Source organism: Typopeltis vanoorti, chromosome 12, assembly GCF_054136105.1.
Source record: "Typopeltis vanoorti isolate ZY-2024b chromosome 12, IOZ_Tvanoo_1.0, whole genome shotgun sequence".
Classification (NCBI taxonomy): domain Eukaryota; kingdom Metazoa; phylum Arthropoda; class Arachnida; order Uropygi; family Thelyphonidae; genus Typopeltis; species Typopeltis vanoorti.
Window position 1 is genome coordinate 75,123,617 of NC_143560.1, and position 14,758 is coordinate 75,138,374.

Genomic DNA, 14,758 nt, shown 5'->3' on the forward strand with positions numbered 1-14,758 from the left:
TCGACGCAAAATGAAAATAACGTATTTATAGTTTATATCAAAAAAAGCTAAACGACGTTTATCGATGTAATTATTTAATTAAATCACTAATTATAAAAATTTATTGATGTACTTAAGTATAAAGAACTAATAAGCTTCATTTCGGCAATGAAAACATTACTAAAATTTAGGGGATGTTAAATCCCACATAGTTTTAAAACCGAATAAGAAACTCAAAGATTGGAATCAGAGTGCTTCTTGCCGAATATAGTAAACTATAAAGTATCGGCGACACTAGCGTTAGCCAATGCAAGTGATCCTAGTACGTAGTACAATACCGGACGACTCGTTGCAAAGGTGGGGGAAGTTCATATACTGAAATAACTTAATGGCTGCACCTGTTTGGAAAACTCATTCGCAGAATATATATAAGTTCTTTTCGCTATACACTTCGGTATTAGCTCTAGCTACTCACTGATGAAGCCTCAAAAAAGGCTGAAACCGGTCTGGGTAGTGACCTCCCTCCATAATGTAATAACAGCATACATTTCCTAGGAAATGTGTTTTACATTATGGAAAATACCTAAGAATAGCGATCTGAACTTCCCCTACCTTTGCAACGAGTCGTCCGGTATTGTACTACGTACTAGGATCACTTGCATTGGCTAACGCTAGTGTCGCCGATACTTTATAGTTTACTATATTCGGCAAGAAACTCTCCGATTCCAATCTTTGAGTTTCTTATTCAGTTTTAAAACTATGTGGGATTTAACATCCCCTAAATTTTAGTAATTTATTGATGTAATTATTTGTCTCAACCTCCCCCCCCCCTGGAAAATTTTCTGCGGGCGCATGCCTATACATACATATGGTCAAATTGACATGAAATTTATAGCGTGGGTTACATAACCCACATGACAACACACCCAACCGAAATGGGCATACAACGCCACTGACACACACTTCATACTATTTCTATCATCAAACCATGAGACAGGGCAAAAATCTAATAACACAAAGAAACATCAAGAACTTAAAGTTCTACATATTACTAAGGAAAAATCTAAGAACCAGGAGACCCAGGATCGTGGAAGAGCAGTGGCCTTCCTTATATCCTTACACACAACCTCTCCACTCACCCATTAAAAAAACCAAGTCTACAAAATGTACTGCTTATGCAATATATGCTATGTTGGACCAATAGTCAATCTGGAGAAATCCATATGTCAGAACACAAAGATGTTTGAAAACATTTGGTCCAATTGTCTATACAAATGAAGATCAAATATACTGGCAACAAACAAATGCCCTATACTGAACTACAGTTTTGTTAGGAAGTTCCTTTGAATCCCAACCCAATGTAACAAAAACCAAGGAATTATTTTACATTAGGTCTGGTCCTTACCAATAAATCTTCAACATGCAGTGATATGTTACACACTATATCTTTAGATATGATACTACTTCTTGAATATCATTTTACTACATGCTTAACTGGTGAACTATTTAATTACTGATTTCTTTACTGCTAGTTTAAAGACATGCATTACAAGGTACATATAACTGGTCAAAGCTTTAAACTAATAAATCAGTTTTATTATTATCATCAGACCTCCATGGAGTCAAAAGACTCATCATAGGAGACTTCACTATCATCCAGTTCATACCACCATGCCTCAAATACATTCAATCTCTGCACTCACCACATTCTTGGGCAATGCATTTCAATCACTCACCACTCCATGCAAAAAAACCTGCTCCTCAACCCCTCTTTATATAGCTTCTAGGGATGACCTCATCCCCCCCTGCTTTCCCCCATTCTATGCAAAACCTCCTCCACATTAATCTGGTAATAGTCCCTTAACTTATGTCTCAATCATATCCCCACCCTCCTCCTCCTCTCCTATCCACCAGTTTCTGTAAATAGCATTTTCTCGGTCTTCATACTCAACATTCCAGAGACAAGAAACCACTGTAGTCAATCATATCTGGACCCTTTTCAATATATCTTCATCTTTTGGAAAACCAGTTTTATATTTACTAGTCTCCATGTGATATTTATATTGGAAATCACTTGATATGTATCATAATACAACATGAGAAGTTGTCATATGCAAATAGGAACATTAACTTTTTTTGAATGGTATTCATCGTGCTCTCAAAAGCAGCTTCATCTACAGAACATTTTTACATCACATCACTGTACAGACATTTTATATTGCTTTCTAACAGTTTTTTGAAAGTAGTGCTTCAGTCTCTTAATCTTGATCTGCTGATGCAAATTAAAATTATAGAATATATGCAAGATACTTAAAACATTAATAATTAAACATTTCTTCCATTAAAGAACAACGCTTATGTGTCAAAACCTATGAGTAATTACCAGAATTTCGGTTTTATTGCAATCCTCTTCTTTCAACTTTTTTTTTTTTTTAAATATTAAAGATCAATGGCAAGTTAATGGTCTAAAGTAGCCTTTTACTAAGTGAAAAAATTGGCAAGCCATCCTAGAATGAGGATGCAACTGGACATAATTCACAATCACTATAGTCATGCAAACAGAATTGCACTACATATCAAAATCAATCATGTATATTTTGAACTATAATGAATAGATCATTTCAACTAATTTCCTTAATAATTATATTCAAACAACATTGCAAAAATTTTTACTATCTACAAATCAAATTTCATAAATTACATTATTAAATGATTACCTCATTCTGCTCAATTTCTTCCATATTATCATCATCACCATCTCCTTCATCATAATCCTCACCACCAACACTGGAAGAAAATGTATATTAATATGCTGTATACAGAAAATGTGTAATGATAAAAGTAATAACATTGTAGACAATAACTCAAGCAATGTAACTACTTATTTTGTGGATCCTACTACAAAAAAAAGCCATGTTCTGGCTTTATTATACTGTATTACAGAAACTGTTAGTCATCTATCAGGTGACTAGCAATTTCTGCAATACTTCAAATCTTCATTTGATGATGCTTGTTAAATTACAAGTAAAATATGTAGAGGGTATTTAAATATATTTTTATAACAATCTCCAGTTTTCTTCCATTAAAGAAGAATCATTACTTATCAAAACATTAGTAACAGAAGCTACTAAACATTATTGAATGACTAACTTATAAAAATGACCAGTTCATAATAAAATAAATTACATGATAACCACAGTAATAAAAGTAGAGATATTTAAAGATTAAAATAATTGCAAAATGTGGAGCTGGATAACTAACTTACTGCCCATTCTTTTAAAAATAAGGCTACCTACCTAGTGCTAAATTATAGCATTATCTATAAATTATAGATCATAGCATATAAATTTTTTTGGTAGTTTGGTTTTAAAAATAAATATTCAAAGTACAAATCTTAGTACCACATATATATATATATATATACATATATATTGATATTATTTCTGTCGAAATTCCCACGTTACTACTCTTAAAAACTATTATTTTTATGGCTATTTTGCCTGCTTTCATTTAGGAGTGCCCCTTTTTTAATGTCATTGGCTTTTTCACTCAAGAATTCTCAGGGCATTACAGATGTATTATAGAGACAAATATATGCAGAATAACATAGGAATTGCACATACCTTTTTTTTGGATGTTATTGTTGGCTGTCTTCTTACTGCGATGTGCTGCTGCTGTTAGGCTGTTAAAAGGAAGGGGGTGGAAAAAGTATGAGGGGGGAGTTGAGACAATGTGGGAGAATTAATTTGAAAAAAAAAAACCTGTTTTTTTTTTATATAATATATATATTATTATTAAGGGTGGGTAGAGTTTTTTTGGATGGAGGAAGAGATAAAAAAAAAGGGTTCTGAAAATAGAAATTATGTAACTCACAGGGGAAGTAGATGACATAGCATCCAATGACATCAAAAAAGGGGCATTCCTAAATGACAGCAGGCAAAATAGCTGTAAAAATAATATATACTGGTGATTTACTGAGAAGTTTCCTTTCATCACTGACTAACAATCCTTTCTGTGAGTGAAAGAAGTGAGAATAGCAATTTCTTAATGGTGCTGTCTTGACAAAAGCAGGATTTAGATTATCTGAGCAACACTTGCGTTTTTCCAGGAATTAATTTCTTGTGACTATTTTTTAAATAAGTGATGCAGTAGACAGACGAGAGGTGACTGGAATGCTAAGAGGCACTGAAACATGTCTAGTTTTGTTCATTCATCCCTCCATTAGTTTAATATACAGCAAAGGCTAACATGGGCCAAATAAACGAGGTTTAATTTTATGTGGGCTGCAAAAAACTAAAACTTCAATTTTCATAAAAACTCAGGTTTATTTTGAATAGTACAGTATAAAAAAAAGAACAAGAACAACGATAAAATTAATGTTTTCTCCCTGACACTTGATAATCTCTTCTCTGCTACTATCTTTCCTACTTTGGGGGAAATCTTGTTTGCAGTGATTACTTTCAAAACTGATCCAAGGTGAATGTCAGTAATTCGATCTGACAGGAGACTTATTTCGCTTCATAATTGTAAATAACTGCTCACACCGATTAGTGCTTCCAAACATGGATAGAATTTCATATGCAAATTTTCAAGTATTTTTAAACCTGGCAGGTAAATATTTGTAAAATCCAGGCATGCCAACTTCACTGAATTTTGCCTTCAAATCTGAATCGCACTGGATCTCAATTACCTCTATTTGCATTTGATTAGGTACTGATTCAATATTTATTGAAAAAAATCGAAGAAACAAAGAAAACTTGTCTTCGAAAAATTTAAAATCTGCAAACCTTATTTCAAATTCAGTTCTAAGGCTTACAATTTTTTCTGAGTATTTTTAATACAATGCAGTTTCACCTAAACTTGATTTGTTCACGTTGCATGTCGGAAAGTGCGATAAATCTTCATTTTTCAACTGCTTTTCCCAAAGAACTAGTTTACATTTGAATGCCTTAACTTGGTCACACATGTTCGTAATGATCTGATCTTTTCCTTGCAGTTTTAAATTTAAATCATATAAGTGTTTTGTTATATCAACCATGAAGAATAAATCTTGCAACCACACTGTGTCAAAAAACAGGCTTGTGTCTTGATTTTTAGTTATTAAGAACTGACATATTTCTTCTTTCAAGTCCCAGAATTGTTTAAGAATCTTCAAGCAGGATAGCCAACGTACCTCGGTATAGTAGGATAAACCCGAATATTCACTGTCTAATTCACTTAAGAAAGCAGAACTGTCGCTGATTTAAGCCTCGAGATTTTATGAAATTAATGATTTTTTTGATAGATGTCAACACATTTTCCATGTTTATTACTTTTGCGCATAATACTTCTTGATGTATAATGCAATGCATATGATGAATCTTGGATCCGTCATAAATTTCACTTTGTTTTTTTTGCAGTAATGCCACGAAGCCATTGTTTTTTCCGGTCATAGAAGGAGCTCCATCTGTAGCTACAGAAGTTAATTTTGACAGAGGTAGATTGTATTTTTGCAGAAGTTCAAAAACACAATTAAATGTATCTTGTCCTGTACTAGTGTTATGCATTGGTACTAGTTCCAATAATTCCTCAAAAATGTTGAAATCCGTGTTGCAAGCATGAAGAAACACAGCTAATTGAGCTACGCACCGAATGTCCGTACTCTCGTCACAGGCAATGGAAAAAGCTTCGAAACTAGATGATTTTGCTTTGATCTGAACACTTAAATTGTCAGCCAAATCAGTAATTCTTTCCACAACTGTATTTCGAGACAAAGAGATTGTTTGAAAAGCCTTCATATTTTCAGGACAAATAATTTCTGCAGCTTTAATCAGACATTCCTTAACGAAATCACCTTCAGTAAAAGGTTTCGAGTGTTTAGCTATCAACTCCGACAAGACGTAGCTTGCATGCACCGCCACTTCACTTTCTGGTGATACTTGAGTAAACATGAACTGTTGTTTTTTCAGCCCCGACTTGAGCTCTATCAACTTTTCTTGTCTCATTATTCCCTCGTAATTATTGTATTTTGATTTATGTTGTTCATAGTGACGATTAATGTTGTATAACTTTGGTACACTGATAACATTACATATTAAGCAGATTATTCTATTTTTTACTTCACAGCAAAAATACTCCAGTTCCCACTTTTCTTAGAATTTCGATGTTCATCAGCAATTTTTCGTTTATTACTATCACTTGGTTTTGATAGAGACATGCTGAATACAAAGGACTAATAAAAACTAATAATCGTTAACATAAAATAATAGAATATTTTAATAAAAACTGATGTTTTTTCTTGAACATCAACTTACCAGTCACTAAATAACTGCACAAATTAATAAGTGCAACGTAAATAAACTTATTTTTCTTATTCACCGAAAGCAAAATATTTCCTGTTACACACACCAAACAAGTCAGTCCAAACAAGACTGACGACTAGATGTGGCCGTGGCACTGGCACATGATAGTAGGTATATAATCGGCCTGGTAGAAATAGTGGGGGAAATGGTTCACCTGCATGTAACATGGCTATATGCAGTAATCACTTTCATTGGCAAACATTTGGCTGGGCAGCAAAAATATTCGTCACGGGCCGCAAGTTTGACACCCATGATATACAGTAAAGTGTGAAGTTTGTCAATGCATGTAAAATGGTATGCAGCAATTTTATATATTACTCCCAGACAAGAGGCAGCAGGGCCTGTAACAAATCAATGTCATGTGTGAACAGGATCAGATGCAGAGTAGTCCATTGATATTCTGGAGGTTGTAGTCCTTTAGAAATGCTTGAAGGGAGACGCTGTTTCACAGAATTGAGATGAATAGAATGAAAGATGATTAGGAGTAGCAGGTTTGATGAGCATGCAGTTTAACTGTAAATAGATGATGAGTAGTAGTAGTTGCTCAAATTCCTGTAGATATGGCAGAAATGGAAGTCATGATGAACTGATTTTTTATGAGAAAGTGGCTGAAGAGAATCTGTAAGAGACACGTCACAACTGAACCACCTTTTTCTGAACATCAAGAATTTTTAGTGAAGTCTTAAGTGCACCACCCCAAACATGAGAGTAGTATTCCAAAGTTGGCTGAATTTGGGATTTATACAGAGTAAGTAATAGTCAGAAGAGAAGTACTGTCTTGAGCAGAAAAGGATGCCCTGTTTTTTGGAAGCTGATGCTTGAGAAGTAATATGATTATGCCAGGAAAACTATGGGTAAGAATCAATCCAAGAGAGATTTGGTCTTGACTACTAAACTGAGCATTATCAAAAGTGAAGATCTGAGTTGTTGTTTTTTTCAAGCAAAAAAGTTAAACTGTTCTGGAAGCACTGAAGATGACTTAGTTTTCTCCCAAATCAAGGATACTGCAGAAATTAGTGTTCAGAACACTTATTACATATGACCTTGAAGCTTGAAATGTTTGTGCACTGTAAGGATTGTCATATGAGTAGGATGAGTGTGGAGTGCTATCATCAACAAATCTATGAATAGAGTTTGCAGTCAATGAGAGCAGGTTGTTTTTATAAAAACACAGAAGAGGGTGAGCAAAATGACAGAGACCTGGGGGATACATGCATTAACAGGAAAATTGAAGAGAGAACACCATCCACCATTACATGCAGGGACCAATCTAAGCGAAAACTGGAAATCCAATGACACAAGGACAAAGGCAGTTCATATGATGGTAATTTGTTGAAAAGCCCTCGATGCCAGACCTTATCAAAAGCCTTGGAGATGTCAAGTGCACAGATTTCTACAAACTTGTGTGTGACGTATGTCAGGAGATCTCCTGTGGATCTAAACTGATGCAATCCATACTGATTGTCAATAATTAGATGGTAGTTCTCCAAGTGTTGAAGAAGTTGACTATTGACAAACTCCATTACTTTGGACAAAACAGAGGTGAGAGGAATAGGTCGAAAACTTGATGGTCGACATTTACACCTTTTTTGGGAAATGGCTGTGCTAGTAAAACCCAGATGTCTTATTTCTCACCAAAAAAAAAAAAAAAAAAAAAAAAAAAAAAAAATTCCCCCTATATTATTTTTGATAATACTCAAATTTGCAGACAAAATAAGATTTCTCTTCTTGGAATTACATTGACATCAGGCCTCTCCTCAGCTTCCAAAAAACTAGGATTTCTCTTTTGCTCAAGACATTACTTCACCTCTAAATAGCTGTTAACTTTATATGTCACAAATCTGCTCAGCTATCAAATGCTGCTCTCATATTTGGAGTGGGGCTCATAAAAACTCCCTCAAAATGCTTGACTCAATACAGAGGAGAGCAGAGAGCAATTAGGTTGATGACCAACTCACTCTCCTCACTTTCACATAGACGTTTGGTCTCTGCAATTTGTGTATTCTACAATATTTCCAAGGCAAATGCTCATCTGAAATAGCATCAATAATTCCCCCATTCGGTACTAAGCCCAGCTACCACCCAACATCCTTTCGCAGTAACACATTGAAACCTACAGATCAAGTTTCTACTCCTTCATCCCTGCTACTACTGTACTGTGGAACAGTCTTCCCACTGATGTATTTCCGAAAGAATACAATTATACAGATTTTTAAATCAAACGTAACCAAGTTTCTCCTTTCCCAACCAACTACCCATATACGGTAGGTTGATCAACCAACCTCTCGTGTATGGGCCCAACATAAATATATATATATATATATATATATATATATATATATATATGGGCTTGCTTCCGTGCTATAGGATGCATATGCCAGCTGAATATAATTTAGTGTATATATATATATATATATATATATATATATATATATGATAAAGAACAGGTGTTATGAGTTCAGGAGCACATCTGTTGAACATAATAGGCAAGATTCCATCAGGACCAGCTGCATTTGCAGTATCCATGGAGATAATTTACTATAGGTCATTTATGGAGGCATTGGAAGCAAAGAATGAAACCAGAACATCAGCACTGTCTTTAGATCAGGGGTCTTCAATGCATGGCATGTGGGTCACCTGTGGCCCGCAGAGCTCTTTACCGTGGCCAGCTGGCCATTTTGAAAAAATAATTACTTAACATTAAAACGCAATTAAATAAAAAATAATTTCAATGAAGCTCACGGGCCACTAAGCTATACTGTGGTATTTAGAATTGTAAGATGCTTTCCAGATTCACAAGGAACGCTGTGCATTTGATACTTCACATAAAATCCTATAAAAATAAATATTAAATAGACATGCTTCTTCAGCCATCTACCAGCGCCAAGCGGTACTTAAGTACTAACATCACATGTAGATGGCTGACACAATAGTTTGTTCGAGTGCACTGTCTAGTGCCTTCCAGATACATCTCGAAGGTTCTCGATACTTCGTTATTTTCATATAAATACAAGAGGATCTCATCCACAGTCAGTCAGTCGTGAACAGTGTGATATTCTTGTATAAGCGCACGCAGGTTCGTCATGTCAGCCATAGCCTATTGTGGTTTTATATTGCCAGACTTTTTTCATTAGTGTGAGACATATCCAGTGGATAATAACCATTACACAGCCATTTTGGATCATTTTTTGGGTTCACCTTCCATCACTAAGACGTCTACAAGTAAAAAGTGTAATCAAGTGATTCTTGTCGAGTTTTTAATGAAAAGTGAATCAATTTGTACTTTTTTGTGCCGATCAACGATAAGCCAGTGTGTTTAATTTGTCGTGAGTCAGCGTAAGTATCAAAAGAATACAATATAAATTGACACTATGAGACAAAGCATGCATCCAATTTTGATCACCTTCGAGGGCAGCTTCATGTGGACAAAGTGAACCAGCTGCAAATTGATTTAAAATGCCAGCAGGGTATGTTTAAAAGGCAGAGAGAAAAGAACGAAGCATGCATCAAAGTAAGTTATGTAATAGCTGAAAAAATTGCTAAAAAATCAAAAGCCTACTTGGATGTCGAGTTTGTGAAAGGGTGTCTCATCACTGCTGGGGAAATTCTGCACCCAAATAATAAGGAAGTATTTAAAAAACCAAGTTTGTCTGGGATAACTGTAGCAAGACGTGTCGAAGAACTTGCCAATGACATTGAAGGAACTTTAAAAAAATGGTCATCCGAATTTACATCATATTCACTTGCTTTAGATGAGAGCACAGATGTGAAGGATCCAGCAAAACTGGCTATCTTTGTCCGTGGCCTTGATCAACAATTCACTGTGACGAACTGCTAGCGCTCGTACCTACGAAGGGAATGATGAAAGGCTCTGATATTCTTGAAGTCGCCAAGAAAACTCCAGCTTTTCGACCTCGAGGGTGTGGTAACTGATGGTGCCCCTGCTTTGGTGGGAAAGAATGAAGGGTTTGTGTGCTGCTATGGAAAGAACTGGAACTAGAAAAAAAAGATTTCATCCATTACCACGGTTTAATCCACCGGGAGAATTTCTGCGCAAAAACTATTCGATTTGAGAATGTCATGAAAGTTATTGTGACTGTCATGAACATTATTACGGCAAGAGGATTGAATCGTCGTCAATTCCAAGTTTTTGACCCACGAGTGCGAAGTGGATCATGACGATGTGGTTTATTATAGTGATGTGCATTGGTTGAGCGGAGGGAAGGTTCTTAAAAGAGTCTGACTTAAGGAGCGAAATACAGCAGTTCATGGAAACCAAGGGGGAATCCGATTGTGGAATTTAACGATCCGAAGTGGATGACAGACTTTGTCTTTTGTTACCGAAATCTCGTTGCCTATGAATGACCTAAATACGCGGCTAAAATCCAAAGATCAACTGGTGCACACTCTGTTTGATCACATCAAAGCTTTTGTGGCCAAGCTCAAACTTTGGGAGGCACAACTCGCAAAAAAAGACAACTCATTTTCAGCTTCTCACTGAGTCCAACTGTTCATCTCTTGATGAATATGCTACAAAATTAGCCATGTTGCGAAGTGAGTTTGAAGAGAGATTTAGTGATTTTCGTAACCAACAGTCTTCTTTAGATTTGTTTTCAATGCCAATCAGTGTCAATGCTGCCAAAATGCCAAGCTCAGTACAAAATGCTTGAACTCCAAAACAACTCTTCTTTGAGAGAAAAATTATTCAATATGCCCTTGCTTACATTTTACAAAGACTACATTTCTGAGGACGCATTCTCTAATCTTCGCTGGCATGCTTTGAAGATGTGTGCTTTGTTACGAAGCACATACTTCTGTGAGCAGTTCTCCTGAATGAAGCATGTGAAGTCCAAGACAAGAACTCAGACCAACATCTCAAGAATACTCTGTGCATAGCGACTTCCAACATTGATGCCAACATAGAAAAGCTGGTCAAGGAAAAGCATTGCCAAGTTTCCCATTGACATTGTAAAAAATTAATGTTTTCTTCATTAAATTATATTTTTTCAAGTATTGATTGTATTTACTTTTCATGAACCAAACTCCTACCTACGCTCTTAAAGTCGAGTTTGTTTATTTTTATAGGATTTTATGTAAATCCTCAAATGTACAGCGTTCCTTGTGAATCTGGAAAGCATCTTACAATTCTAAATACTGCAGTATAGCTTAGTGGCCCGTGGGCTTCATTGAAATTTTTAATGCGGCCCGTACTGTCTGAAAGGTTGAAGACCCCTGCTTTAGATGATACTATGCTACAGTTAGTGAGAGTAAGACAAGGTTGCACAGCTGTACAAAAAGTTGTGCCTAACAGTTTTGGAAAAGAATCAGAAGGCAGAAGCAGTGAATATTCTACATTTAGTCTTGTTGAAGTTCAATTCAGCCCTTTTAATGATGGCTTACAAGTATTGCAGACTGAGTAGACTGAATAAAGCTGATGTTTTGGTCTGAAGTCACTTGTGACAGCTGTTTGCTTTTCCTGGATCATCCTGGAACACTTCTTGGAGAACCATGACTTAGGGCAGGAATTTTGAACAGAGTGAAAAATTAAAGCTTCCATTCCAATATAGATTATTTCTGTAACAAAATCACAAGTATCTGGATCTCAAGAAAAAACAGTAGCCTAACCATGGAAAGGAGGAGTAGAAGTCATGCAAATCCTCCCACTTGGACTTGTTGTAATAACAGAGTACATGAGGATTAAAGGATGTTCTAGAGGTGAAACTAGGATGAAATTGTGATCTGAATTTCCAAGAGGAACAGAGAACCCAGAAGGCAAAAGAGTCAAAAAGAGATTCAAAGTGTTGCAAAAATAATTGTCAGGTATTCTGTTAGAGAAATGAATGATCTGTCTTAAGTCATTGCTTACATCAAGAATCTCTACCCCCCTCTTCCAGCTTGGTAAGTGAAATTCAAAAGGAGCCAATTTGAATTGTGGACATTGAAATTACCAAAAAACATGATTTCCCCTTTTTTAGAAATTGGAATGCTTTGTCTTCATAAAATCATTACTGGGGATGAAATTTGGGTCCACCACTGTGATCCTGAAATGAAAATTCAGTCTATAGAATATTGCCAACCATGCCTCCTAACTGATGGCCAAAAAATTCAAAATTCAACTTTCCAATGGAAAGTGCATGTCGACTATCTTTTGGAACAGCAAAGATGATCATCCACCAAGACTATATGGTGAAAGGGATAATTATTATTAAAAAGGTATCTCCATTAAATCAAAAGACTCATAGAATGAATAATGGTTAGAAACTCACTAACCATTATTCATTCAATAATCATACCTCACTTAAAATTCATTCAGTCAGGTTCACTCTCCAAGCAAAAATCTAGTCTGTGCACACTAAACAAATCTTACGCAAGCCCTAGTTCTCTCTCTTCCCCTATTCATGTACTGAGGCTTTTGTATCAATTTCATAAAAAACCCTGTTTCTATCAAGGGTTTTTATGAAATTTTCTGTCTATCAACTATACTTTGCAACCCACATCCCTTCAATGTAACTTCACAGGGAGCATTGCACAGACCTATCAAGAACATAGTCACTTCTCTCTAGATATGTTCCACCACCTCCTCTCCAAGAAACTTGGGTGACCATATCTGTGCATAGCAATCAAGATGTCTCCATATCATAGCCTTACAACGAGATAATAAACCATCCTATTGCTATTTTCCAAGTAATCCTTTAAAGCTATTGGCCAACTTTGCAATACATGGCTCTGAACTTCAACTGTTCATAATCACTCCCAAATCCTTGAATACTAGCTTGGATAATCATTAATATACAAATTAAATAGTAATGGCCATACTATGGGGCCTTGAAAAGTTTCACTAGATACTCTCATTCTCCAAGATTCCACTCCACCATATACTACTCTCTGGTGTGCCAGCCATCCCCCACTTTATATCCATTCTACATGCTACAACTTATGGGATAGTTTCCTGTGTTGCATTCTGTCAAATGCCTTGGTAAAATCAAGCAGTATCATGATGTAGCTATTTCCCTTGTCCAATTCAAATGTCAACTATTATAAAATGCAAGTAAATTGCTAAGGCAGTTGCTACTTTTTACAAAATCATGCTACCCACCACAGAGTATCATATTTCTATCCACCCATTCCTGAATTCCACCTTTAACCAATTCTTCCAATATTAACCACTATTCCTGAGATACTAACTGGTCTGTAATTTGCTTATGTCTGTCTTGGAAACTTCTTTTATATAATGGAACTATCTTGTCCTAGGGTACACTGAAGGAGCCTCCCCGTAGATTGTGTTATATACAAAGGCGATCACTCAGAAATCACAATCAGGCGTAACCTGGGCAACGTTGAAACTCAACATTGGCTAATCCTTCAGCTATCGGAACAATCATGTGAACTATAAATCAGCCTTTTTCAAGGCTAGCTTTTAAGACGACTTCAATAAATATTGAAGGACTGTCATCCGAAAAGGAAGTTTTATTAACAGACGTGTGATACACGCAAACGTGATGTTTTAGTTATCCAGGAGACACATCGCGGAGTAAACAGCAGTACACCAAAAATTCATGGCATAAAATTAGTAGCTGAGAGACCACACGAGCAATATGGTAGTGTTATATTTGCTAAACCAGACTTGAATATTAAATCTACACATATGACATCCCATAATAATATAGAGTTATTAACCATCGAGATCAAGTCCTGCACAATCACATCGGTATATAAGCCACCTAATGAAGATTTCGTCTTCAAAGAACCTGCCAACTTTAAGGCCCAGAAGGTTAAAATAATACTCTGAGACTTTAATTGTCAGAGTTTAACATGGGACGACAAAATGACTGACAGGAATGGTGCTGAGCTGGAAAATTGGGCTGAGAGAGTAGGACTGAAGCTGATCCACAATCCCAAGTTAAGACCATCATTCAATAGTGGAAGGTGGAGAAGAAGCTATAATCCAGATAACATCTTTATCAGTGAACAAGTAGCCATGCAAGCAACGAAGATAGTAGAAGAGCCGATACCAAGAACTCAGCACAGACTGTTACTTGTGAAGTCAGAGCCGTTATCAATCCAGAGATAGTACCTTCTAAGCAACAGTTTAATTTTAAAAAAGCAAGATGGGACGGATTTGCAAAGGAACTCGATCAGACAGTAAACACTCTTGAAGCGGATCCAAGAAACTATGAAGAGTTCATGAATACCATCAAAATAGTATCTCGGCGGCACATACCACGAGGGTGCAGAACTCAATATATTGCTGGGCTTAATGAAGACCAGACAGAACAACTAAAAGAATATAAAATCAGATATGGCACGGATCCTTTCACTGTAGATGCAATTGAGGCAGGCGAAAAACTGATGGAAAAACTCACAGATGGTAGAAAGAAGAGATGGATGAAGCTATTGCAGGATTTGGATATGAAACAGAACAGCAGACAAGCATGGAA

The 14,758-nt window shown here is 36.0% G+C and overlaps 1 protein-coding gene across 2 annotated transcripts in view; it reads right to left on the reverse strand.

The window, feature by feature from the left end:
• Polr2F (RNA polymerase II subunit RpII18) overlaps window positions 1-14,758 on the reverse strand; it is a 46,469-nt gene that overhangs the window by 22,095 nt on the left and 9,616 nt on the right. For both annotated transcript variants that reach the window (XR_016549142.1, XM_090401252.1), the window contains exon 2: window positions 2,697-2,766. Coding sequence is in view for 1 of the 2 variants with exons in the window: in XM_090401252.1 (XP_090257378.1) it covers window positions 2,697-2,766 (70 nt within the window). In the remaining variant the exon portion in view is untranslated. The remainder of the gene's footprint in view (window positions 1-2,696; window positions 2,767-14,758) is intronic.